Source organism: Plecotus auritus (genome assembly GCF_963455305.1).
Source record: "Plecotus auritus genome assembly, chromosome: 2".
NCBI lineage: Eukaryota > Metazoa > Chordata > Mammalia > Chiroptera > Vespertilionidae > Plecotus > Plecotus auritus.
The window spans coordinates 51848745-51873501 of NC_137771.1; the positions used below are offsets into that span (position 1 = coordinate 51848745).

General features: G+C 38.3%; 1 protein-coding gene across 3 annotated transcripts in view; it reads left to right on the forward strand.

Annotated features, from left to right (window-relative positions):
• Positions 1 to 24757, forward strand: part of LRRC7 (leucine rich repeat containing 7) — a 496684-nt gene that overhangs the window by 445864 nt on the left and 26063 nt on the right. For all 3 annotated transcript variants that reach the window (XM_080658305.1, XM_080658301.1, XM_080658302.1), the window contains 2 exons: positions 7159 to 7380; positions 13770 to 13862. In XM_080658305.1, coding sequence (XP_080514431.1) covers positions 7159 to 7380; positions 13770 to 13862 — 315 coding nt within the window. The remainder of the gene's footprint in view (positions 1 to 7158; positions 7381 to 13769; positions 13863 to 24757) is intronic.

Sequence of the window (24757 nt, forward strand, 5' to 3'; positions counted from 1 at the left end):
AGATAGATTTTTTTTCTTTATTGATTAAGGTATTACATATGTGTCCTTACCGCCCCCCCATTACCCCCCACCCATGACCTTACCCCCTGGTGTCTGTGTCCATTGGTTAGGCTTATTATATGCATGCATGCAAGTCCTTCGGTTGATCTCTCCCCCTTACCCCCACCCTCCCCTACCTTCCCTCTGAGGTTTGATGGTCTGATTGATGCTTCTCTGTCTCTGGATCTATTTTTGTTCATCAGTTTATGTTTTTCATTATATTCCACAAATGAGTGAGATCATGTGATATTTATCTTTCTCTGACTGGCTTATTTTGCTTTGCATAATGCTCTCCAGTTCCATCCATGCTGTTGCAAATGGTAAGAACTCCTTTTTTACTGCATTATAGTATTCCATTGTGTAGATGTACTACAGGTTTTTAATCCACTCATCTGCTAATAGGTACTTAGGCTGTTTCCAAATCTTAGCTATGGTAAATTGTGCTGCTATGAACATAGGGGTGCATATATCCTTTCTGATTGGTGTTTCTAGTTTCTTCGGGTATATTCCTAGAAGTGGGATCACTGGGTCAAATGGGAGTTCCATTTTTAGTTTTTTTGAGGAAATTTCATACTGTTCTTCACAGTGGCTGCACCAATCTGCATTCCCACCAGCAGAGTACGAGGGTTCCTTTTTCTCCGCGTTCTTGCCCGCACTTGTCATTTGTTGATTTGTTCATGATAGCCATTCTGACAGGTGTGAGATGGTAACTGCATTTTCATTTTAATTTGCATCTCTCAGATGATTAGTGACTTTGAGCATGTTTTCATATGTCTCGTGGCCTTCCTTATGTCCTCTTTCAAAAAGTATCTATTTAAGTCCGTTGCCCATTTTTTAAATGGGTTGTTTATCTTCCTTTCGTTAAGTTATATGAGTTCCTTTTATAAAGTTTAGAATAGAATATAAATAGAATACATAAAACTAGGGTTTTGTTAGGAATTTGTTAAACCTATGTATCAATTTGGAAAGAATTGACATCTTTACTGTGTTGTCTTCCAACCCATAAATATGTCTCTCCATTTATTTAAGAGTTTGATATCTTTCTTCAGGATTGTGTAGTTATCAGCATATAAATCTTGCACAAGCTTTGTTTGGTTTATACCTAAATATTTTACTTTTTTTTAGTTACTGTGCATGGTATTGCATTTAAATTTGGTGTCTGCATTTCATTGCTAACATACATAAATACACTTGTAACCTTGCTGAATTCATTTGTTAGTTCTAGGAATTTTTTTGGTGGTTATTTTGGGTTTTCTATGCAGACAATCACATAACCTGTAAATAAGGACATTTAATTTCTTCCTCTCCATCTGTATGCCTGTTATTTCCTTCTCTTGCCTTATTCTACTGACTAGAACTTACAGCATTCTGCTGAATAAGAGTGGTGAGTGTGGACATCTGTGCCTTGTTCTTGATCTTGGGGAAGAAGCATTCATTTTTTTCACATAAGTTTTAAGTTAGCTTTATGTTTTTTGTAGATGTTCTTTATCAAGTAGAGGAAGTTCTACTCCATTTCTATATTTCTGAGTTTTTATCACAAATAGATGCTAAATTTTGTCAAATATATTCTGTTTCCATTGATATGACTGCATAATTTTTCTTCTGTAGCCCATTAACATGTGCACTGCAGTCGTTGATTTTCAAATATTGAACATGCTTTGTATCACTGGAATAAACTCCACTTGGGCATGGAGTTTACTTATTTATAAATTTTATTTGCCAACATTTTGTTCAAGATTTTTGTATTTATATTCATAAATTGTAGTGCTCTATAGTTTTCTTTCTTCCTTGTTTTTTGTTTTTGTTTTTGTTTTTACTGTCCTTATCAGGTGTGGTGTTGTTATTGAAGTAATAATACTGGCTTCATGAAATAAAGTGGATGTGTCCCCTCCTCTTCTATTATCTGGAAGAGAGAGTGTAGAATTGGTGTTAATTGTTATTTAAATATTTGGTAAAATTCTCCTGTGGAACAGTCTGTACCTGGAGATATCTTTCCTGGGAATTTTTAAATTACATATTCTAATCTTGATGGTTGCAGGGCTTTTCAAATTATCTGTTTCATACAGGGTGAGTTACAGTAGTTTATGCTTTTCCAAGTGGCCTATTTCATATAAGTTGTCAAATTTGTGTGTAGAGTTATTTGTAGTATTACTTTATTACTTTTACGATGTTTGCAGGATCTGTAGTAATATTCCTGATTTTGCTAATTTGAGTTTTCTTTTTTCTTTCTCATTCAATCTTGCTAGAAGTGATCTTTCCAAAGAATCAGCTTTTTGTTTCTTTTTTTTTTTTTTTTTCTGTTATTCATTTTCAATTTCATTGATCTCTGCTATTATTATTTCCTTCTTTCTGCTTGCTTGGGGTTTATTTGGCTTCTCATTTTCTAGGCTCTCAAGATAGGATTTTAATTATTGATCTGAGGCAAAAATTTATATTATTATTGCTAGGTGGAAATAGATGTTCTAAATTCCCAGATGGCCTCCACTGGTACCTCAGAGAAGGTAGCCTCATTTCTAGACTCTCTCTAACCATCCTACTGGGAAAGTAGAAGGGTGCCTCATTACTGCTGTGTGGGAGAGTAAGTCCATGGTCCTTGTGTTCTCCAGTGACACCATGGGGCTTGGGGAGGGGCTCCCTGCTGGCCACAGGGGATAAGTGCAGTGGTCTTCTCTGATAGCACACCAGCAGGAGTGTTGGTGTACCTTGTTGCATCCTTATGAGGGTAGAAGTCTAGGATCCCCACTTGGACTTTGTGGGACTACAGTGTTTTCCCACTGGCTATATATAGTAGGGTGGTCACTATCAAAGTTTTCTGCCCCTTTTTTCTGGTCTTTTGGCTAGACAGAGTAGGCTTTTGCTAAGACTTTTCTTATCTGTACCTTCAGGCATTTTCAGGTTACCCGCTTCTTCAGCTCCAAGTCTGGGATATACGACACAAAAATAAAACTCAATGAATTCACCACTATGCTTTTACTTGGTTTCTAGGTCCCTAGCTGATCTGCTGTTTTCTGTCTACTTTCCAAAGTTTTCTTATATTTTTTTATATATAATGTCCAGGATTTTTTATTTTTCTTCATGGAGAGAATAGAGGAAAGTAAGCCTACTCAATCTACCAGGAAGCAGAAATCCTACTGCCTCAATTTTTAAAACTTAAACTGCATGTTAAGAAGGAGAACATACAGAATACATGGTACTGCATGTTAAGAAGGAGAACATACAGAATACATGGTATAGATAGAAAGGGACAGGGCTTTTTGTTGTTATTGTTTTACAAAATTACTGAAACTGACTCATTCCAATGACTGCTGCTGATATCTTGAAATCAAATACTAAATTATCCTTTATAGATGATTCTGTGTTGTTGAAATTGCTCCCAAACATTTTTTTGAACTCTTTTGGACGTAATTTTAGAAGTTGATGGTTTCCAGTTGCACATTCTCAGTGGCATAAATTGTCATCCTTTGAAGCTATGTTTGACTTTTGGAAGGAACCCTAAAATAGTTAAAGAGTCAAGATATGTAGTAAGACAAATGACCAAACTGGGTAATACACTTCTCAGTCTAACACTTTTTTCTAAGAAAACAGTGTGAACCGAAATATTGTTGTCATGAGAAAGTCATTTCTTTTATATCATACAAAACCTCCCAAACACTTTAAAAGTAGCAAAATCAACATTTCCTTTCTGTGGTGTTGACAGTAATGTTTCCTGGGGTCCAATGGATATTGGAGTTTTTCCCTGTAAACATACACTTTGACAGTATTTTTTCAGGTCAACTTGAAAACACTGCATTCCATCACTATTCTCCTCAAATACATGTTATTTTTCCAACCTCCCCTTGAAAATTCAAAACAAATGTCAAATTTTCTCTGTTTCTTTTTATCATTCAAAATGTGTAGCACAGGCTTTACAGAAACCTTTTTGTTCAAATTCCCCTTCAGTATGAGTCAGTGTTCTCATAGCTAACCCCTCTGCCTGAATAAATGCCATCTCTGACATTTTCTGCATTTTCATTCAGTCCTTTGTACTTCACCGTGAGCACCCTTATTACCTTTCTTAAGCCTTCGTGCCAGTCAGAAAACTTCCTCATCACAGTCCCTCCACACCGTAATTGTTCTTTTAGATATCTTGTGTCCTATATGTCTGTTTAACTCACACAAAACTTAGTGTTAATTCTTTGCTTTCTATAGCTGTCATTCCCATTCTTTGCAGCATATATCCCAAATACAGACTGAAAAAAAATTGCTGCTGATGCAAAGAGCATCGTTACAGATGTTTCCTCCAAGTCTATGTTATATTTTGCCAAGCCATACAAGAACATGAGCTCTGTCACTTCATAATCATAGAAAGATTGCTAAATGCACAGAGCATCAGCCTATTTGGTTAACTATAAAGCTCTAAGTCCCATACATAGGATCTAAAATAGGTGATGATCTAAATCAATAAGTAGGAATGGCCCTTTGGCAAATTAAAGGAGCTGCTAAAGATTTTAATATATTCATCCTCAACAACCTGATCCTTCTGTTTCTTTGCATGACTCCTTTTCAATTCATTATGATAGTCATAGTCAGACAGCCTTTGTTCAGATCCTGGTCCTGCCAGCTTACCGGTTGGCAGATGACTTGGGAAAGTTACTTAACCTCTCCAAGCCTTAGTTTTCTCCTCAATAAAACTGGATAATAATAATTATCTCTAGTGCTGTTACAAGGATGAAAGGAGATAATACATGTAAGTTTTAGCACATTGCTTAGCACCTAGTGTTTGGATGACAGCTATTATTTATTATATGCCAGTTATTAAAGATGGCAAGTAGGATATGGTGCTTGCCCTCAAGTTCCAAATCGAAAGAAAATGCTGAGCTCAAACTGTCCCATCAGAAGGAAAAAATAAACCAAAAAGAAAAAGAAATCTAAAGGCTATTACAGTTCTATAATATATAGAATTAATTTTGCACCCATGGATAGACCATTACCAGAATATTCTAATCAATGAAGTGATTGTTAAGCAGTCATTATTGATTTTCTCAGGCAGATTATGTGTTTTGGAACTCTAGCTATATGCTGTGTCTCTCTAAGTTTTTCTGGGTGTTAAAAATGCTTTGTCTATGTGATCACTTCCTGTGTGTCCACTTACTCAAGCACTGACTGAAGATCCATGAATATTATGCCAGTGGAGGTGAGAAGCAGTTATAAATGTAAAACCAATGGACTATTCAGAAGCCAGGCCAGTCAGCCTTAGCCAGCCTATACTCCCAGCTCCTCAAACTCCAGGAAATACTTTTCTCTAACTAACTCAGCATGCCAGTGATTTAGCAGCTCACAATGTGATACTGTGTTTATCATGGCTTTTCTCTCCTCCCAAACAAGAGAATGTGAAATTCCACAGAGATAAGAGAGATTCAATTTGCAATAAGGGAAAACTTGACCAGATGGGGTGTTCAGTCTTCTAGAATGGCTGAAAAGGGAATAGATTCCATCGAGAAATACACATTTGCCCTCTACATGGTTATCTCAATTGTGTTGGCATTGTAGTGTTGTGGTCGCTGGTTAATTGTGTTGGGCAGTGCTGGATTGCTAACTGTTTTTCACTATGCTGGAATAGCCAGAAACTCTTTTTTTTTTTTTTTTGCATCTTTTCCCTCAAGATTCTCATACTAAATATCTTTGCTGATTTTAAAGTAGAAAACTGTACATGATACTAAGACAACCAGTTAAACACCTAAAAAGTATAATCAAATTGTTATTTCCTTTGCTCTACATATGGCCAAATAATAACTTTTGAGTATTTTCTTCACTCAATTACCTCTTGTTTGGAATCAAGAAATATGCCTTTCATCTCCTTCAGATGATCAGTGTCATTTCCTGATGTCTCTTAAAAATTAAAATTAATCTTTTCATTGACTACTTGCTTAAAATTATTCTTTTATTCCTCCAACCTGACCTTTTCATATTAATCAAAATCTTGATTAGGTAGGCAAATTCACAGGCTTTCTTAGCTAATGAATTCTAAGGTGAAATTCATTTTTTAGTTCCAAATTACCCACCCTTAAAAGATCAACAAGAAAGAAAATGAATTCGTGAAGTGAACCCTCAGATCCTTTCATAATGATGAGTGAAGTACCAACCATAGCACTATACTAATACATATGCTTAAAAGTATCTATGATAAGCTTTTACTTCTCATGTTAGACTTCCATGTTAAGCCCTACCTGATATTAAAAGGCATATTCTAGATTACCAGCTCACAAACAGATCTGATTGCTTGGTAGAAAAAATATCAGGTAGAATGACTAAAGGAGCTGATGCTAGAAAGAAGGTGAGAAAATAAGAGTGAACAAAGGAGCAGGGATTCGCATCGTATCATTCAAAGATGGGAGATCAGAGTGAGCATGCGCTCTGGCCTCCATAACTGCCTTTAAGAACTAAGAAATTATCATTTTCATTAGAGGTACTGATGAATCTCTGCAAGCTCAACATGAGGTGATCTCCTTACAGAGCTCACTCTGAAGACCCTTCCAGATTTAGTGCCTCCACAGACTATCGATACTCACAGGAATTTATCTCATGATTAATTTTTGACGTAACTTAAAGATTCCCAAACCATATTGTTGATTTCATTTTATTTTTTTGAATGTCAAAACACAAATTTTTATTTTTTAGTTTTCTTTAAGAAATACTCTTGATTTTAAAATGCAGAAAATCAGTAAATATTGACTATTCTCATGTAAGCAATCTCACTAAGCACTTGTGGCATAAAGGTTCCATATATTACATCTCTCCCTGGTATATTTCAAAATAAAATGCCATATGGAATTTGACTTTATTTTTAAGTAGTGACTTCTTTTTCTTGGACTGAATTTTGTTCCCTTAAAATGGGAGTTAAAATAAACTTTGGCAAACCACCAGCTGACTGCGAATGTATTTAATGCAACCTTGCTCCAATATTAACATTTTCACAAAGCATAGTAGGCGGCCCCTTGCTGTCTTTTCATTATCTTTTCCAGCCATGGCTGCAAGCCCAAATGATGCCACTTTACCAAAGAGATGTCTGTACGTGTTTTTACTTTAATCACATCCTTTCAACACCACGAATCGTCATCTGACAGATTATCTTCTCCACAGGCAGGCAGCCATATCCAGACCTTGATGGGGTCCCAAAGCCTTCAGCATCGTAGCCGGGAGCAGCAGCCATATGAGGGAAATATAAACAAAGTGACCATCCAGCAGTTCCAGTCACCATTGCCTATTCAGATCCCCTCTTCACAGGCCACCCGGGGACCTCAGCCTGGACGGTGCTTAATTCAAACTAAAGGGCAAAGGAGTATGGATGGCTATCCAGAGCAGGTGAGAAGAGATTTCACAATTGATGTATTTTCAGGAAATGTTCAGGAAATCCCAATGAATCTATGGTTTGTCTTCCCTCGTTAATATAGTCTGGGACACATTAATGCTGTCACCATGTTGACTAGAGTGCAACACACTATTTTATCACTATTTTTAGTGGTTAAGGACACCAACCTATAGGAATGGATGGTTGGTAAAAGGCCCATTTTACATAAGGAAAAGTTGATGGGTCGGAACAGTTTTTCTGGTTTATCCTACACCCTCCCCTCCCCACTCCCCACTCCAATTTAACTCTACCACACAGTTTTGGGATCTTACAAAGAGCTTCAGTGGACTAGGTGTGGTTACCAAGGCCTCTGGTGAAATTGACTGTGTGAAACATAAACTGTATATTTCTCTCTATTTGTGGCATCATTTTTTAAAAGTCCTGTCTTCTGATTGTTGAATAGTACAGAGATAAAGTTTCCTATAAAGAACATTATAAACAACAGTTAGAAGGGAAACATTTCTGAAATGCTCCAAAAGATACTGATAAATGCCTTGTAGCACACACACACAAAAAAAATGCTTCTCTTCTGACCTATCTAAAAGTAGAATTTGCTTTTCCATTATAAGGACCTGTTTTCTTCCTTAGGACCAGAAAACTGAATAAGATGTCACCTATTGAGTTACATTAATTAAGCTTAAAAAGTAAGACATTAAAATCTTAATGTTCATATAAAATTAGTGTATCTTTTTTGATAATTCAGATAATTAGGCAAAGCTGACTTTGCCCACTGACTTCACTAAATCTTTAATATGGTATATAAAGTTTTCACTTTATTATTAACTCAAAGCTTCACATATTATTCACCTTATTTTCTGAATGTATCAGACAAGATTATCATCATTTTCTAGTTTTTCCTTTCTGTTGTTAAGAGCCATTTATTATTTGGATCCCAGTGGTCTAGACAAATCCTCTATTTCTTAATACCCTCTTGAAGCTGAGATTATGTATTAATCATTCTCCAAATTATAGATATTTTTAAAAATAATTTTTTCTCTATCCTGCCTTGATCTAGGCCAAGTGTTTGATTTAAGGGAAAATATATCAGACAGGTGCCTTTAATGAGGTAATGATGTGAGGCCTTTAATTCTCCAGAGATTCTAAAAAGTTAATGAAGTTTTAAATTATGTTTTATTAAAGACATCTAGAAGGTTAAAAATTGCTCATATCTTCTCCCTCACAAATATTATAACCTCAACTCTGTTCTCTGACTTGGTTAGTCCTAATAGCAGCTATGTGTTTGTTTTCTGTGAGAATCAATGCATTTAAAAATTCACTGAAACAATAAAGATTATGTTTTTAAAAAATTCACGGAGATCAATGCCCTCTATTTTCACCTTCCTTGAAGAGTAAGTTTAGTATTAGCGTGCACTTACTCTGAACACTCTAAATTTAAAGACCATTTTTACATCATCCCTCCAATAACACAAAAATTTTATAGTTTGACTAATGAGAGGATTACTAAGTTTTAAAGTTTACATGTTTATTAAATTTATTTATTTGGCGGGGAGGGGAGGAAGGGAGAAGGAGAGAGAGAAACACATCCATGTGAGAGGGAAGCATCTACTGGCTGCCTCCTGCATGCCCCCTACTGGAGATTGAGTCCAAAACCCAGGCATGTGCCCTGACCTGGAATTGAACCAGCAACATTTTGGTGCATGGGACGATGACCAACCAACTGAACCACACCAGCCAGGGCATTGCTTATTAAATGTAAAACATCATGATTCAGAGATTGTATTTAGAATCACTTACAAGTGTTGTGATTCACCCCTCTAGAAACATCAGGTGCCTTTCAAACTGAGAAGTAAAAACTTAAACATTCTATAGTTATGTTAAAGAAGGGACTTAAGTATGAACAAAGTCCTGCGCTTAGAAGAGCCCCACACTTGGTTTAATGCTCTGCTGTCTCCAATTCTTAATTCTTAATAATCTTTGAACAAAGAGCCTCACATTTACATTTTGCACCAGGCCCCAACAATTCTATAGCTGATGCTGCTTATACATACTATTTCATTTAATACTCACAATAATCTTATTTTCTTTTTACAGATGAATAATCCAGGGTACAGAGAAAATAAGTAACTTGAGATAAATATAACTGGTCAAGCTGTAATTTTAACCCAGGTTTATCTAACCTAAAGCCCAAATTCTTTGTCCAAACCTTCCTATTAAGTTAGCAACAAACTCAGCCAGTGTGGCCCAGTGGTTGAGCATTGACCTATGAACAAGGAGATCACGGTTCGATTCCCAGACAGGGTTTCAGGCTGGACCCCCACAGGGGGGGCATGCAGGAGGCAGCCAATCAATGATTCTCTCTCATCATTGATGTCTCTCTCTCTTTCTCCCTCTGCCTTCCTCTATAAATTTAATAAAAAATATATTTAAAAATAAATAAATTAGTGCATGACCTAAGATACTGCCTATTGTGGCACAGACCAGAAGTTTCAAGTGAAGTCACATGACGAAAACAGACTCTGAAAGAAACAAATGCACCACTGACTGCCGGGCTGCTGCTTATATCTTCATTCATTGTTTCCAATATCTTAATAAAAAATTGAAATGCTGATCCTCACTAAAGAAGCTATTTGTTAGCCTCCTAGATCTGACTTTTTGCTAGAACACTGCATTTCCTCTTTGATAATTCTATTTAGTTTCTGACTGTTCCTTGGCTGTGAGATATTCTCTCATCTTTTCATGGCCCCTTTGGGCCTTGCCAGGCAGGTGGAACTCTTTATATGTGAGATGAATACTCTCTCTGACATGCTTTATGGGACACAACAGTCACAACACAACCTATTAGCCATATCACAATATACCCAAGGGTAGTCTAGCTTCAGATAAGAATTTATGGTTGTCACATTTATAAAATCACAGTGTCATCTTTATTATTTCTAATATTAAAAAATATATTGAGGCAGTTCTTCATCTACTTGGCACATGTGAAATTTATTTCCTTTAGATTTTTAGTGCCTTCCAGATTGACAATAATATAAAATGGATATAGTCACTACCTTGCAGGAGAAGGACTAGGAAGTATTCGCAACAATTTACTTTATAAATAAATATGTTGCATATGTTTCCTTTCAGGTTTTTTAGTGGCCTGGGGAAATATACCTTCTATATATTACATTGTGCAATATAAAATTTTTATATTAGAAAGAAATAACCTATATCTTAAGTAATTTAATTAGAAATGCACAGAAATATGGGAAAACACAAAGATAATATATTTAAATCATGTAAGTTCCGTTCTTCTCATTGCTAATCTATATACTAGTAATAAAAGCTTAAGCAACTGTTATGGCGGAACGACCAGAACAACTGGTGGCTATGATGTGCACTGACCAGCAGGGGGCAGATGCTCAATGCAGGAGCTGCCCCCTGGTGGTCAGTGCACTCATCCAGAAGCCAGGTTCATGGCTGGCGAGCACAGCTGCCATGGCGGGAGCCTCTCCCGACTCTGTGGCAGCACTACTGAGAGGTGGCAGCAGGTGCAGCGGGCCAGAATGAGCGTGAGCGGCATGGCACCTGGCCCCTATTCAGGCTCCTCCCTGGCCGCCTGCCACTTGGCGCACTGCTACATCCTCCAAGGGGTCCGGGACTGCAAGAGGGATGTCCGACTGCTGGCTAAGGCCTGATCCCAATGCCGTTCTCTATAGAAGGCAGTCAGTCTGAACAACTCAGTGACTCAGGGAAGTGCAGGGAACTCAGAGCCTGCCTCCGCACTTGACTCACCCACTCGATGGTGTCCGCAGGACAGACCGTGGTGGCCCAGCCCATGCACGTGCAGCAGCTACTGAAGCTCAAGCAGCAGACCATGCAGCTGCAGAAGGCCATCCAGACACAAGCCGGTAGTCAGACATCCCCCGAGGTGTCCCGGACTACAAGAGGGTGCAGGCCAGGCTGAGGGAGCGCCCCTCCACCCCCTGCACAAATTTCATGCACCGGGCCTCTAGTTAACCAATAACAATCCAAAAAGGACTACAGGGTAAACTGGTATATTGAATAAAGCTAAAATATTCCTTGGAGCTGCATCAAGTTATCATATGTTCATATTCACAGACTGTGAGCCTTATAAATACAAAACTGTTATAAACTGTACTTTCTATCACAGCGTGATAACCAGTTTTAAGAAATCTAGCTCAATTCAAGGAAAAGTTGTAATTAAACATATCTTTAAAATAAAAATCTTGGAGAGTACTTCTGGCAATTGCAGTTTCCCATAATTTAGAAACTATTCATTACTGACTCTACCATAAAAGTTACATTAGCAGATAGTTTTTGCCTTTGTGTTGCAAGTGAACTGTGTAATACTTAAATGTTCTACTCATTATTATGAAATATGATAGTGAATTCAGAATAGTTCCATTAAATGGCCAAGCCTAATTGACCTAGCTCCTAAAGACTCACAATATGCTGATTAAGTCAGGACTAAGGCTCAAATTTGCCTTGAACGATCTAAGAGCGATTAAAGATACCTCAAAAATAAAAATATAGAGAGCATTTGGGGCATTTGCATTTGCCCATAAGCAAATTAATAGGCTATGCAAGATTGCTGGGGAAAACATCAAACTACTTAAGAAAGTAAACATTTCCAATCATCTTTAAGAAAGAGTTTTCTTAACAGTATGGAGTTTCCTCAAAAAGTTAAAAATGGAATTCCCATTTGACCCAGTAATCCCACTTCTAGGAATATATCCCAAGAAACTAGAAACACCAATCAGAAATGATATATGCACCCCTATGTTCATAGCAGTACAATTTACCATAGCTAAGATTTGGAAACAGCCTAGGTGCCCATCAGCAGATGAGTGGATTAAGAAACTGTGGTACATCTACACAATGGAATACTACACTGCTATAAAAAAGAAGGAACTTTTATCATTTGCAACAGCATGGATGGAACTGGAGCATTATGCTAAGCGAAATAAGCCAGTCAGAGAAAGATAAATATCACATGACCTCACTCATAATGATCAACATAAACTGATGAGCAAAAATAGATCCAGAGGCAAGGGGAAGGGGAGGGGGGGGTAGAGATCAACCAAAGGACTTGTGTGCACGCATATTAGCATAACCAATGAACACAGACACTGAGGCTGTGGGGGCATGCCCTCAGGGGTGGGAATGGCCGGGGGGAGGGTCAGTGGGGGGGAAAAGGAGACACATGTAATACTTTAAACAAACAAACAAACAAATAAATAAAGGAGTTTTCTTTCTTTACCCAACCAAAGTTTATGCTAACTCTGGGTTCTGTCTCTCAGTCATCTGGGGGCCCCCATCTCATTACACATAGAAAACTAGCATTTTCACTACAGACCACACACACATCCCCAACCCACGATCAGCAAGAATTCCTAAATTTGTTACACAGTAGTTTTTCTAGATCATTCTTGGTACTCATTTCCCTCCAATGGAATTCTTGATCTACATTCTTTGTATCAATTCTTATCATGACTATCATTCTTACTACAGTCTTATCTCAAGGTGGACCTGCTCCCAATGCCATCATTTTCCCATAGCTCTATAAAGCACAAGGATCTTGTGTTTTACAGGCCTTCATTGATGGTTTTGGATTTGGGAAGGTAATATAGCACAGAATATTAAACTATTATCCCTCCAGTCCTAAATATTTCTTGACTATTCCCGTCACAAATCATTTCTCCATATTCTTGACCTCTTTCTTTTTCAGTGTTCTCTTCCTCCAAGACCCCTAACTGCTTTGCCAGAAACTGCTGCTAAATCTAAAACTCTTTTTACTGAATATTTCATTTTTCCTTTGTTTAACCCAAACTCAAGTTATGGCCAAAAATTTTCCCCTTTCTCAAGCTAAAAGTCCCACTGTTTCTAAACAAAGGAATTCTCTACCAAGGAGATGAATTGTACGACTCACCTAGGAAGTAGTAGCAACTTATTTAAAGAGCCATATTTTCCCCTAACTCTACATTTGAAAATTTTCTTTTACTTATTTATACATCTTTTCAAATTAGTTAGAATATGTGTGCATTTAAATTAGATAATTTAAATAATTAACAACCTTTTATAAGGCTTTTAATTTTTAATTCTGCTAATCAAAATTTAGACTTGCACACAGTAATGAATGAATACTTACTAATGTCTGCTTGCCAGGTAATTTCAAGCTAGTTTCATTTATAACTGATGCCTATAGAAGCACTAAATACTATTTTGTCAGAGTTGATACTGTCTTATGTACCAAGTTAACATAAACTGTCACTGAGAACTTAAGTGAAATGTGAATTTTTCCTACTGGGATGCAGTTATTTGAAGATATTTGGTTTTTATATGCATTTGATTACCTTTTTATATCTTTTTTACATAGTTTTGTGTGAGAATAGAAAAGAATCCTGGCCTTGGATTTAGCATCAGTGGTGGAATTAGCGGACAAGGAAATCCATTTAAACCTTCTGACAAGGTAAGAAGTGAATTTCTTATTGACAATTTTAATTAGAAAAAGTCTTTTACTGCAGAAAAAAAAAAAAAGGTTGGAAAAAATGTTAAGATGTTTACTGTGCTTTAATAAGCTAGCTGACTATAAAGCCAATTAGAAACTTTTTCAGCCTTGGGAAAAAGAATTCACTGCAGTGCTTGGCAAATCCTAAGAATAAAAATAAATAAATTGAAGCATTCTTTTTGAAAGGAAACTTGTTTTGCCTTTTGTTTTGTTCACAATTGTATATATTTATAAAGAACGTTATTCAGGCAATTTCTAATAAGTTGTGTCCAAATGTTTATTTGTAGACCACTTATTTAGGAAGATGTTTTCTTGTAGGAACAGAATAATTAAATTATGATTCTATGCCAGGGCCAGTTGACTGACATCTCTTTAATTCATCATGTTTGTAAAGTATTTCACTAATAGAATCATAAAACTTTAAGCCACAGAAAATAAAAATTCTGTGAGAAAATCAGAATTAGCCATTGCCGAGGAATCTGGTCCTCCTTTGGTGCTTACCCCTGTTTGTCAAACCATAGGTAAAGTTTGGCCACCACCCCCAATTCTAAGCTCAATCATGGCCTGAACATCTGACATGCAGCCCATGCTCACATCTGGCCTGTCTGATCCCATGGTGGACCACCTGACTTTTTATTTTAAAATGTTTATCCTAAGCCACATAACCTGTCCTGCTACCTTCATTGTTTAATACTCTCAGCTTTGAATCAATTAGTAATTATAATTTGATGATAATTGAAACTATTTGCTTTTGACCTAATCAAATTTAATTGCATTAAGTGGCATGAGAAAACTTTAGGGTGATGAAGAAAGCCAGAAATTAGATATGAATACAACTTCCATAGCTCTCTACCTACTTGTAAGTTGCAACCTGATGCAGATCCTTTCTAGTTACCATTAAAAAAAATAACCCACATATCAATTTCTGATCATAAGACCTGCTTCTGAAAAATCTCTGATGTCCTTACTCTGGAAATTTCTGTAGCCTTAAACAGGGCCCTTAATCCCTTATTTTCCTCCACTTCTTCCCAATCTTGCTTCCTACCATTCCTTTTTAAATATTTTTTAATTGATTTCAGGGAGGAAGATGAGAGGAAGAGAGAAATAGAAACATCTATGATGAGAGAGAATCATTGATCAGCTGCCTCCTGCACACCCCCCAGTGGGGATCGAGTCTGCAACCCAGGCATATGCCCTGACCAGGAATCAAACCATGACCTCCTGGTTTATGGGTCAATGCTCAACTACTGAGCCACACTGGCCCAGCCCTACCATTCTTTCTGTCCTTCTTCCTTTCCTTTCTGGAGGAAAAAAAAGAGAGGGAGGAAGAGGTTGAACCAAAAGGAAGACACTATACACATTAGGATGGAAGAGACTGGAAGGAAATCCTCAGTGGCCATAAATGGGAGCTCCTTTGTTCAGCTGGTTGGTGCAGCTATCCTATATAATAAAAGGCTAATATGCAAATTGTCCCCTTGACCAGGAGTTTGACCGGGAGTTCAACCAGAGGGTGGGGTTAGCTGGCCAACTGCCCATGGCCCCTCCCCCAAGCCAGCCCCCCATGGCCCCTCCCCCTGGCTGGCCCCACCCCCAATCAGCCCCTCCCACCCCAATCAGGGGCGGGGCCTGCTGGCCAACCACTTGCGGCCCTTCCCCCCAGCCGGCTCCACCCCCATTTGACCCCTCCACTCCGATCAGGGGTGGAACCGGCCTGCCAACTGCCCAAAGCCCCTCCCCCTGGCCAGCCCGGCCCGATCAGCCCCAATCAGGGTGGGCCAGCCAGACCTTACCCATGCACGAATTCATGCACTGGGCCTCTAGTCTATCCTATATAATAAAAGGATAATATGCAAATTGACCCTAATGGTGGAACAACTGGGAATGACTGGTCACTATGATGCACACTGACCACCAGGGGGCAGACGCTCAACGCAGGAGCTTCCCCATGGTGGTCAGTGCACTCCCACAGGGGGAGCATCGCTCAGCCAGAAGCCGGGCTGACAGCTGCGAGCACAGCGGCGGTGGTGGGAGCCTCTCCTGCCTCCTCAGCAGCACTAAGGATGTCTGACTGTGGCTTAGGTCAGCTCCCCACGGAGAGCTGGCCTAAGCCATCAGATGGACATCCCCCAAGGGCTCCTGGGCTGCCAGCTTAGGCCCGATCCCTCAGGGAGTGGGCCTAAGCCGGCAGGTGGACATCCCCCAAGGGGTTCTGGACTGCAAGAGGGCGCAGGCCGGGCTGAGGGGACCCCCCCCCCCCCCCCGCCAAGTGCATGAATTTTCATGCACCGGGCCTCTAATTACATATATATATATATATATATATATATATATATATATATATATATGCCTAAGCAACCAAACGAACGAATGACCGGTGGGCCAGTTGCTATGACGCGCACTGACCACCAGGGGACAGACACTCAACGCACAGGATCGGGCTCCCTCCTGTATGGATCGGGCCTGCAGGATTGGGCCGAAACCAGCTATCCGACATCCCCTGGTTCCAGATTGTGAGAAGGCGCAGGCCAGGCCAAGGGATCACACCGGTGCACAAATCTGTGCACTGGGCCTCTAGTTTATGTATAAGAATGTGTATGAGGCAGCCCTATATATTTAGGGGAATATCAGTTTTAAAAGTCTGTGCATGAGCATTTTTATTTTGAAATGCTGTTGAGGAAAACCATCCACTTGATAGATTTTAAATATTCATGGATTAGTAGGACCACTTGTTTACTGAATTTTAACAAATTATTAATATACCTTAAAGGGGGTGGATAGGGTCTAGGAGAAGGAGGAAAAGGGGGAGAATGGGAGATATCTGTAATACTATCAACAATAAAAATATTTTTTAAATATATATATCTTAAGATAAAAAATATGAAAGTTCAAAATTATTAGAAACATATGACAGTATTTTTAAAAGCCTCAAATAATTCTATCTTTCTCTTCTTAACCCCTCTTTCGATCTTTGGTTTTACATGTCTTCCATAAGTTCTTTCAATGAAAAGTTAATAACCTTATCATTCTGAAGATAGTTGAAATTCAAAAGACATGTTTTTCTCTTCCTTTCGCACCAGCATAAACATCTTTTCACTACAGTATTAGAAGTCACAAAGTAATAAATATTTTTAAATTAAGGGTGAACAGATTGCTAAATTGTCAAGAGGTCTAAATGCTATTCCTTTTCTACTATTATTTTCAACTGAAGGAGACAGTAGATGTGAGGCTTTCAAATAATCGCCTGTAATTCTTCCACTATGAGGAATCTGAACACTTTATCACTATTACTTTAATTTCTCATTTGTAACATTTTGATGGCTCTAGTGAGACAGAACTATTTCGATCATTTTATAATTTGCTCTTTTAGTTAAATGTAACAGATATAGAGTTGAATTGTATAATGTGTCCATTGAAATATGTTCCCTCAAAAGCACTTTGCTTTGCCTGATTATTCTCTAAAACACTTCACAATCTGAAAAGTGAATCTCTATTATTGCAAAATTGGTAATTAAAAGTTCCAAACCAACAGAAGACTCTCAAAACTGCTCTTAATTTATTGACTACTTTGGTGTCATGCCAAACACATAGTAGATACTTACTTAAAAGTGTTCAGAGGATTGCCCTGGCCAGTGTGGTTCAGTTGGTTCAATTCCCCGTCAGGGCAAATACCTGGATGGAGGGTTTGATCCCCGGTCAAGGTGGAGGCAAATAATCAATGTTTCTCTCATACATTGATGTTTCTTTCTCTCCCTCTCCCTTACTCTCTCTCTAAAATCAGTAGAAACATTAAAAAAAAATGTACCAAGCAGTAAGAAAATGAACTTTAAAAATACCTCTCTCTGAAAAAAACATTATTTTTTTCAGGAGTTGGCTAATTTACAGCTGGGGATGAGAGAAGCAAATTAAAAAGATGTTTAAATTCAACAGATACTACCTGAGTTGGAGGTGGATCCTTTGTAAGAAGTCTTAGTCATGCATGCAAAAGCTTAAATTTAATATGAGCCATATTTCCTTCCAAGAAACAAGTCATGGATTAGAAATATCCTCAGAAGCAACTATGTTATTTTACTTACTGTTCATGAATGTTTGAATGTTTTGTAATGCCACTCAAAATTATAAGTAACCATGATATCTGAATTTCTTAGAGACATTAGGACCTTCTCTACTAATGTAGCCAAATAGATTTGTTCCATTCTCTACATTATGATTGATGGAAACCACTGTTTCAGCCAAATGCCAATGGTCATTGTGAGATAGCACACAAATGATTACCCGGCACACAGCCAAATAAGGAAAGCATGAAGTTGTCATCCCAGAAGGCGGGGAGTGTGGGACTACAGCAAAAGTGAGCTGTGTTGTTCGATCTGGCAGAAGTCCCAATTTATATTCTGTGGTAGCATTAAGATTCTTGCAGAAAAACCTTTGGGACAGCCCAAAAGTTAACTGAGGCTTTAGGGAGAATTCAGGATTAAGACTATATGGGCACTGTTTTGAGCCAGACTGAGAGCTTAGAACAGCATCTGATCTTGCAAACGTAACTTCTCTTAAAGAACCCAAAGTAGTACAATTATTGTCTCCTCTGGTTAAATGGATGAAGCACAATTATGTGGTTCATATCATTGTCGAAACAATGTCTAGTAGGTGAACAACCCACTTCACTCATCATGGAATTCATTATTTTGACTTGGAAAGAGAAAACTGATTAAAACTAGCCCTCCCTAATGCTTGCCTCTGCCCTCCCACTAAAGTGGATGGAAGCCATGGTCAGGTTCATTATTACAGAGAAGCATTGCTGTCGAGATAGCAAGCTACTAAAGAGAGGTGAAAGATTTTGATCCAACAAATATGATGTTAGCAATAAAAGTAATAAAAATAATAATCTTTTATTAAGTGTCTACTGTATTAGGTTCTTCATATACATGAAGTTATCTGATCTTCATAACAACTTGTGTTAGTTGAGTGTTATTATTCCCCATTTTTCTGAGGCCCAGAGGGGTTAATTAAGTTGTGCAAGATCATTTAGCTGATCTGTGGCAGACAAGAATTGAACCCAAATTGATCTGACTCCAAATCCTTTTCTCTTAATAAGCACTATGAAGCAAATGCCACTTAACAGAAGAACCACATGACAAATTTATACCCTATTGAGTTGAGACTAACGTGATATCCTAATATTAAAAGTATTACAGAATCCTCTAATTAGTTGTAGTCTAGATATTTGCTTCAACAAGTCCTTGGAAGTCAGCATGTATTCTCTAGGTAATTGGAAGCATACTGTACACAGTGGATTGCTAAGGAATTATAAAACTTTCGGACTAAGGTATCATTACAGTAGTGATTATGCCAGTGGAACAAATCACAATAATATTTGAATAATATATGTTCATAAAATATTAGTTCATGATTGCAAAATGCCAGTAATTTACCAATACAATTTTCATGTTGTATTGGTTAATTGGAAGCTGTTAGAAACAACATAAAGCAGCCCAAGACTCTGCAAATTAATGAATTTTTAATGATGTATTCACATAGTTCTTCATTCAGGGACTGATAGCCCTCCTTGCCTCATTTGAGGAGGTAGGACTATGCTCCTAGAGTTTAAATATATTAAAGAAAACTCAAAGCCCCCCCCCCACTTCCTCTATATACTCTAAATGTATAGCACTGAACAGTCCATGAACAGTTATCTAGTCATAGGATCAAAGTGAAAGCTATATTATGGATATCCTGAAACACTTGACAATAGGAAATATATATACTTGGGCATTGGGGTCAAAGAATCACTTATTCTCTAGTGCGATCATAAACACTCATACCCAAAAGGTGCTTAGAGAGCCAACCTGTACTTCCACTGATTTGGGCAATCTACATATAGATGCAGAAATAATAGAAGAAACAAATTCATGCTCCTTTTTAGGTCTTAATTTGCCTATGGTACAAGTAAAATTCCAAGCCAAGGAAGAATCCTGGAGGCATGGCAAACATAAAATATAATCACCAATAAACCAATAAATAAATATTCTGGATTATCTTATTCAACATTACTTCTAAAAGAGTGACTCCAAATGCCAAAAAGGCCAGCAAAGGATTTAAGTCCCTGTTCTTTACATCCCACCCCTAAAAAAAAAATAGGACATTTTTCTGTGTCTCCGGAAATGCATATTTCATCAAATAAAATTATGTTATAATTTTACTAGAGGCCTGGTACACAGAATTCGTGCACGGAGGAGGTGGGGGTACCTCAGCTCAGCCTGCATCCTCTCACAATCCGGGACCCCTTGGGGGATGTTGGGCCTAAACTGGCAGTCAGACATCCCTTTCACAATCTGGAACGCTGCATGCACCAGTGACCATACTTTTCGTACAGGTGAAAGGCAGCTACATTTTTTTGCCCTGATTATAAAAAGTAGTACATAACATGACCCTTCTGGGGCAGTAGTACCATTTTCCCCATCTTATGGGTGGAAAAACTGAAGCAGAGAGAAGTTAAGTAATTGGCTTTGTCACACAGTTATAAGTGTCAGAATCAGGGCTGACCACAAAATGTGCAAGCCAGAGTCCATGCATGTCATCGCTGCATCATCCTGTTTTTTCGGTGTTAGAGTAGCCTTGCCAGGTTTTACTTTTTAAATCTAAGAGACTAATTCCCAATATAGGGTAGGGTCCCTAGGCCTGGCCAGGGATCAGGGCCATCTGTGGGGCAACTAGCAGACGGGGCAATCGGGGACCCCGCTGGTACCGCATTGACTGGTGTCCTAATGCCACCTGCTGGCTGGCCCCGCCCCCAATTGCCACCACCAGTCGCCTCCCTCTCAGGGGGGCAGAGTGTCTGCCCCCTGGTGGTCAGTGTGCATCATAGCGACCAGTTGTTCTGCCAGTCATTCCGCCGTTTGGTCGATTTGCATTTTAGGGTTTTATTATATAGAATAATTATGTTAAGAAGAGAAGAAGGATTAGAAGTACAAAATCAAAGCATTTATTTGATACCTTTACTTGGGGATAGCAATGCCCAGAGGCAGCCTTGGCAGTGGCAAGTTCGAAAATGCACAAGAATAATTTTCCAGGTTTGTTCAGACTCATGACATTGGATGAATCATAAGCAAAAGGTTGCAAAAGATATGCTTATGAAAATAGACATACCATATGTCTATTTCCTGTCATGTATTCTCCATGGGTATAAAAATCAAGATTAGCAAACACTTTTATCTAGAACTCTACACATGATTTATATTTACTACATAAATATTAAACTCCATAAAACACATTTCCTTCATTTTGTGCCACTATTAGACAAATATGATTTATTTTATATATATGTGTGTATATAGACATATATAAATTCATTTTATGATATGTTATACGTCTGCCCCATTCTTATTTCTACTTCAAGTGATTACATAGTACAAAGTAATTTGTAGAGTCTATGCTTTATACAAAAGTAACATTCAGGATCAAGGGATAAATATAATACTGTTTATATACTGCATTTTGGACTAAATTTAGGAAGGGACTGAAATAGATGTTTTTGATATGTAAAACTGAATTTTTTTAAATAAATATCAAGCAAAATTATTTTACAACACAATTGATTATTTCAGCTGCATCTTAATTGCATTGCAATTTGAGGTTCACAATACCACTTAGTTGTTTGAGGACAGTAAAAGTGAGATTTTTAAAAAATAAATTTTTTTTTTTGCCTATTCTGTCTTTGTCTTGTATGTTGAGAAAAAACATTCTGAGTTTTCTATTTAGAAACATTGAGAGAAATGTAGTCTTCACAGTCTCCTCTTAATAGGATTCCTACAGGAATAACCACTTAAAAGAAGCTTTTTAAAAAGTCATGGCAGTTTTCTTTAGCCCAGCAGTCACCAACCAGTGGTCCACGGACCACTGGTTGTCTGTGAGGTCTAAAAGGTTGGCGACCGCTGCTTTAGCCAATTGGAAATGTTTGTGTCTAGACATTATAATATAAAGAAGACATGGATTTCAGCTTATGAAAGAATATAATAAAATACAACAGTCGTGGTTCTTTAGGATAATATCACTGGGGCATTCATATGAAAAAATAAGGTGATTAAAAAATACCATTTTAAATACCAATTACTGGGACATTTTCATTCAGCAATCTATATATATAAAAGCCTAAGCAACTGGCCGACCAGCCAGTAGCTATGACACATACTGACCACCAGGGGGCCAGATGCTCAACACAGGAGCAGAAACCACAGGCATGGAAACATGGAACAGACTGATGAATCTCAGAGGGAAAGGGGGAAGGAGGAGGGCAGGAAGAGATTAACCAAAGATCTTATTTGCATACTAGAGGCCTGGTGCACGGATTCATGCACCAGTAGGGTCCCTCAGCCTGCCCTGCGGGGATAGGGCTGAAACTGGCTCTCCAACATCCCCTGAGGGGTCCCAGATTGCAAGAGGGAACAGGCCAGGCCAAGGGACCCCGCTGGTGCATGAATCTGTGCACTGGGCCTCTAGTATATTTAGAAAATCACTAGCATTGAAATTGCTATCACTTTGTGATAATTTGTAACAATTAGTAAAATATTTTTCAATAAAATTACAGCCCAAGACATAGCCCACTATGGTAGTTAATTGCTAGAGTTATATAATTATCTGTGTTCTGTTTGCTGTGTCAGCTTAGCCATTTAGCATGGAACAAAATAAGCAAAACAAGCAGACAGAAAATTGCTTGGGAAAGGATTGAGAGACTTTTTTAAAATTTGTTGCTATTCATTGAAAAAATGTCAGACATTTCTCAATCAAAATGTAAAAGATTTAAAGTTAGTTATAATAAACAAGAATTGACAGGTCCACCAATGAGAGAAAGTTAATTCCTGAGAGTCAAATAAATCTTTTGGAAGTGTGTAAAATCTTTCACATTCCATTTAAAAAGTTGCTTCCACATGTTTGTATTTTTTAAATATGTATTTATTGATCTCAGAGAGGAAGGGAGAGAGAGATAGAAACATCAATGAAGAGAGAGAATAATTGACTGGCTGCCTCCTGCATGCCCCCTCCCGGTCATCAAACTTAGAACCTGAGCAAGTGCCCTGACAGGGAATCAAACTGTGACCTCCTGTTTCATAGGTCGGGCACTACCACACGTTTTAAGTGGCATGTCAGGGACCTCATGGTATTTCTATTTTCTTGCTTGAAAAGGTTATAACCAACTAGGATTCTTGGGAAACCCCAAATTAATAGAACTAAAACAAAACAAAAAGATAAATAAGAAGTAATAGCTGCCCTAGCTGGTTTGGCTCAGTGGATAGAGCATTGGCCTGCGGACTGAAGGGTCCTGGGTTTGATTCCAGTCAAGGGCACATGCCTGGGTTGCGAACTCAGTCCCCTGTAGGGGGCTTGCAGGAGACAGCCTATCAATGATTCTCTCTCATCATTAATGCTTCTCTTTCTCTTTCCCTCTCCCTTCCTCTCTGAAATCAATAAAAATATATTTATTTAAAAAAAAGAAAAGAAAAGAAGTAATAGCTGCTAGGTGTCTGCCTGTGGCAATAATTTTTAACTTTTTTAATTTACCCAGATAACATTTAAGATATATCTCAATAATATATATGTAATAGCAATACCATCCACTTTTTTTCCCATTCTGCCCCCAAAGTTGTTCTATGTTAGGGGAGGGAGGAAATGCATTTTATCTCCTGACTCTGGCTTCCAAAAATCACTGGTAGGCAAGATATAGAATCTACATATTTCTACTAGGCAAGATGATACTGCAGAGCTTTACTTTTTGTAGTTTGTATTTGTCTAAAGTTAGTTTCCCTAAATGAGGATTGTGTGTGTGTGTGTGCACATGGTTAACTGAAATGGCTGTCCATTGAAATCTCTAAGGGACTGAGGGAAGTAAGATAGGGCAGAGGAAGAAACTAAGCCAAGATGTAGGTTGAGTGGAAGCTTGATCATACAGGGTGCTCTTGAGCATGATGGTACTACAGCATTTTCTCACGTTTTGTACCCTGATATCAATCAGCCATTGGCTGCAAGCCACTCCCAGCCTGGAGGGTGCAACCTGCCAAGAATTTCCCAACAAGGAGACTCCAGGCTGAGGGTAATTTTCAAGAGAAGTGTCCGATGTGAGCTGTGGGCAGCACCTGCAGGATGAGAGCACCAGTCTGATAAAGGGAATCTGGCAGGTCACCAAAAGTGTCCACAACAGTATTATCAAAACAATAGATTTTTTTCCGTTTTTCAGACTAAATTACTTTAGTACCAGAGATTCTGATTTGCTTCTGTCTATGAGAAGTACTGCCCTTGAGCCTGAGAGCTTTCAACAATGGCATGAAACAGAGGGATCGCCAAAGCAAAGGATGCTTCAGTGAGACTATGTTAGAATGTTTTTTGTAATGAGACCCATTTAAATCTGCGTTTAACCCTAGCTGGTGTGGCTCAGTGAATAGAGTGTCGGCCCTCAGACTGAAGGGTTCCTGTTTCGATTCCGGTCAAGGGCATGTACTTGAGTTGCAGGCTCAATCCCCAGCCCTGGTCGAGGCTTGTACAGGAGGCAACCAATCCATGTGTCTCTCTCACATCAATGTTTCTCTCTTTCTGTCTCTCCCCTACCATTCCACTCTCTCTAACAATCAATGGAAAAATATCCTTGGGTGAGGATTTAATTAATAAATAAATAAATTTGCTTTTAAATCCTTGTAATTTTTCTGATTAAATTTTTTTCTTTTTAAAAAAAAGACTGCTATATTCTACAGAGTCCAAGTCTCTCTAAGACAGTGGTCGGCAAACTGCGGCTCACGAGCCACATGCGGCTCTTTGGCCCCTTGAGTGTGGCTCTTCCACAAAATACCACATGTGGGCGCGCACGTACAGTGCGA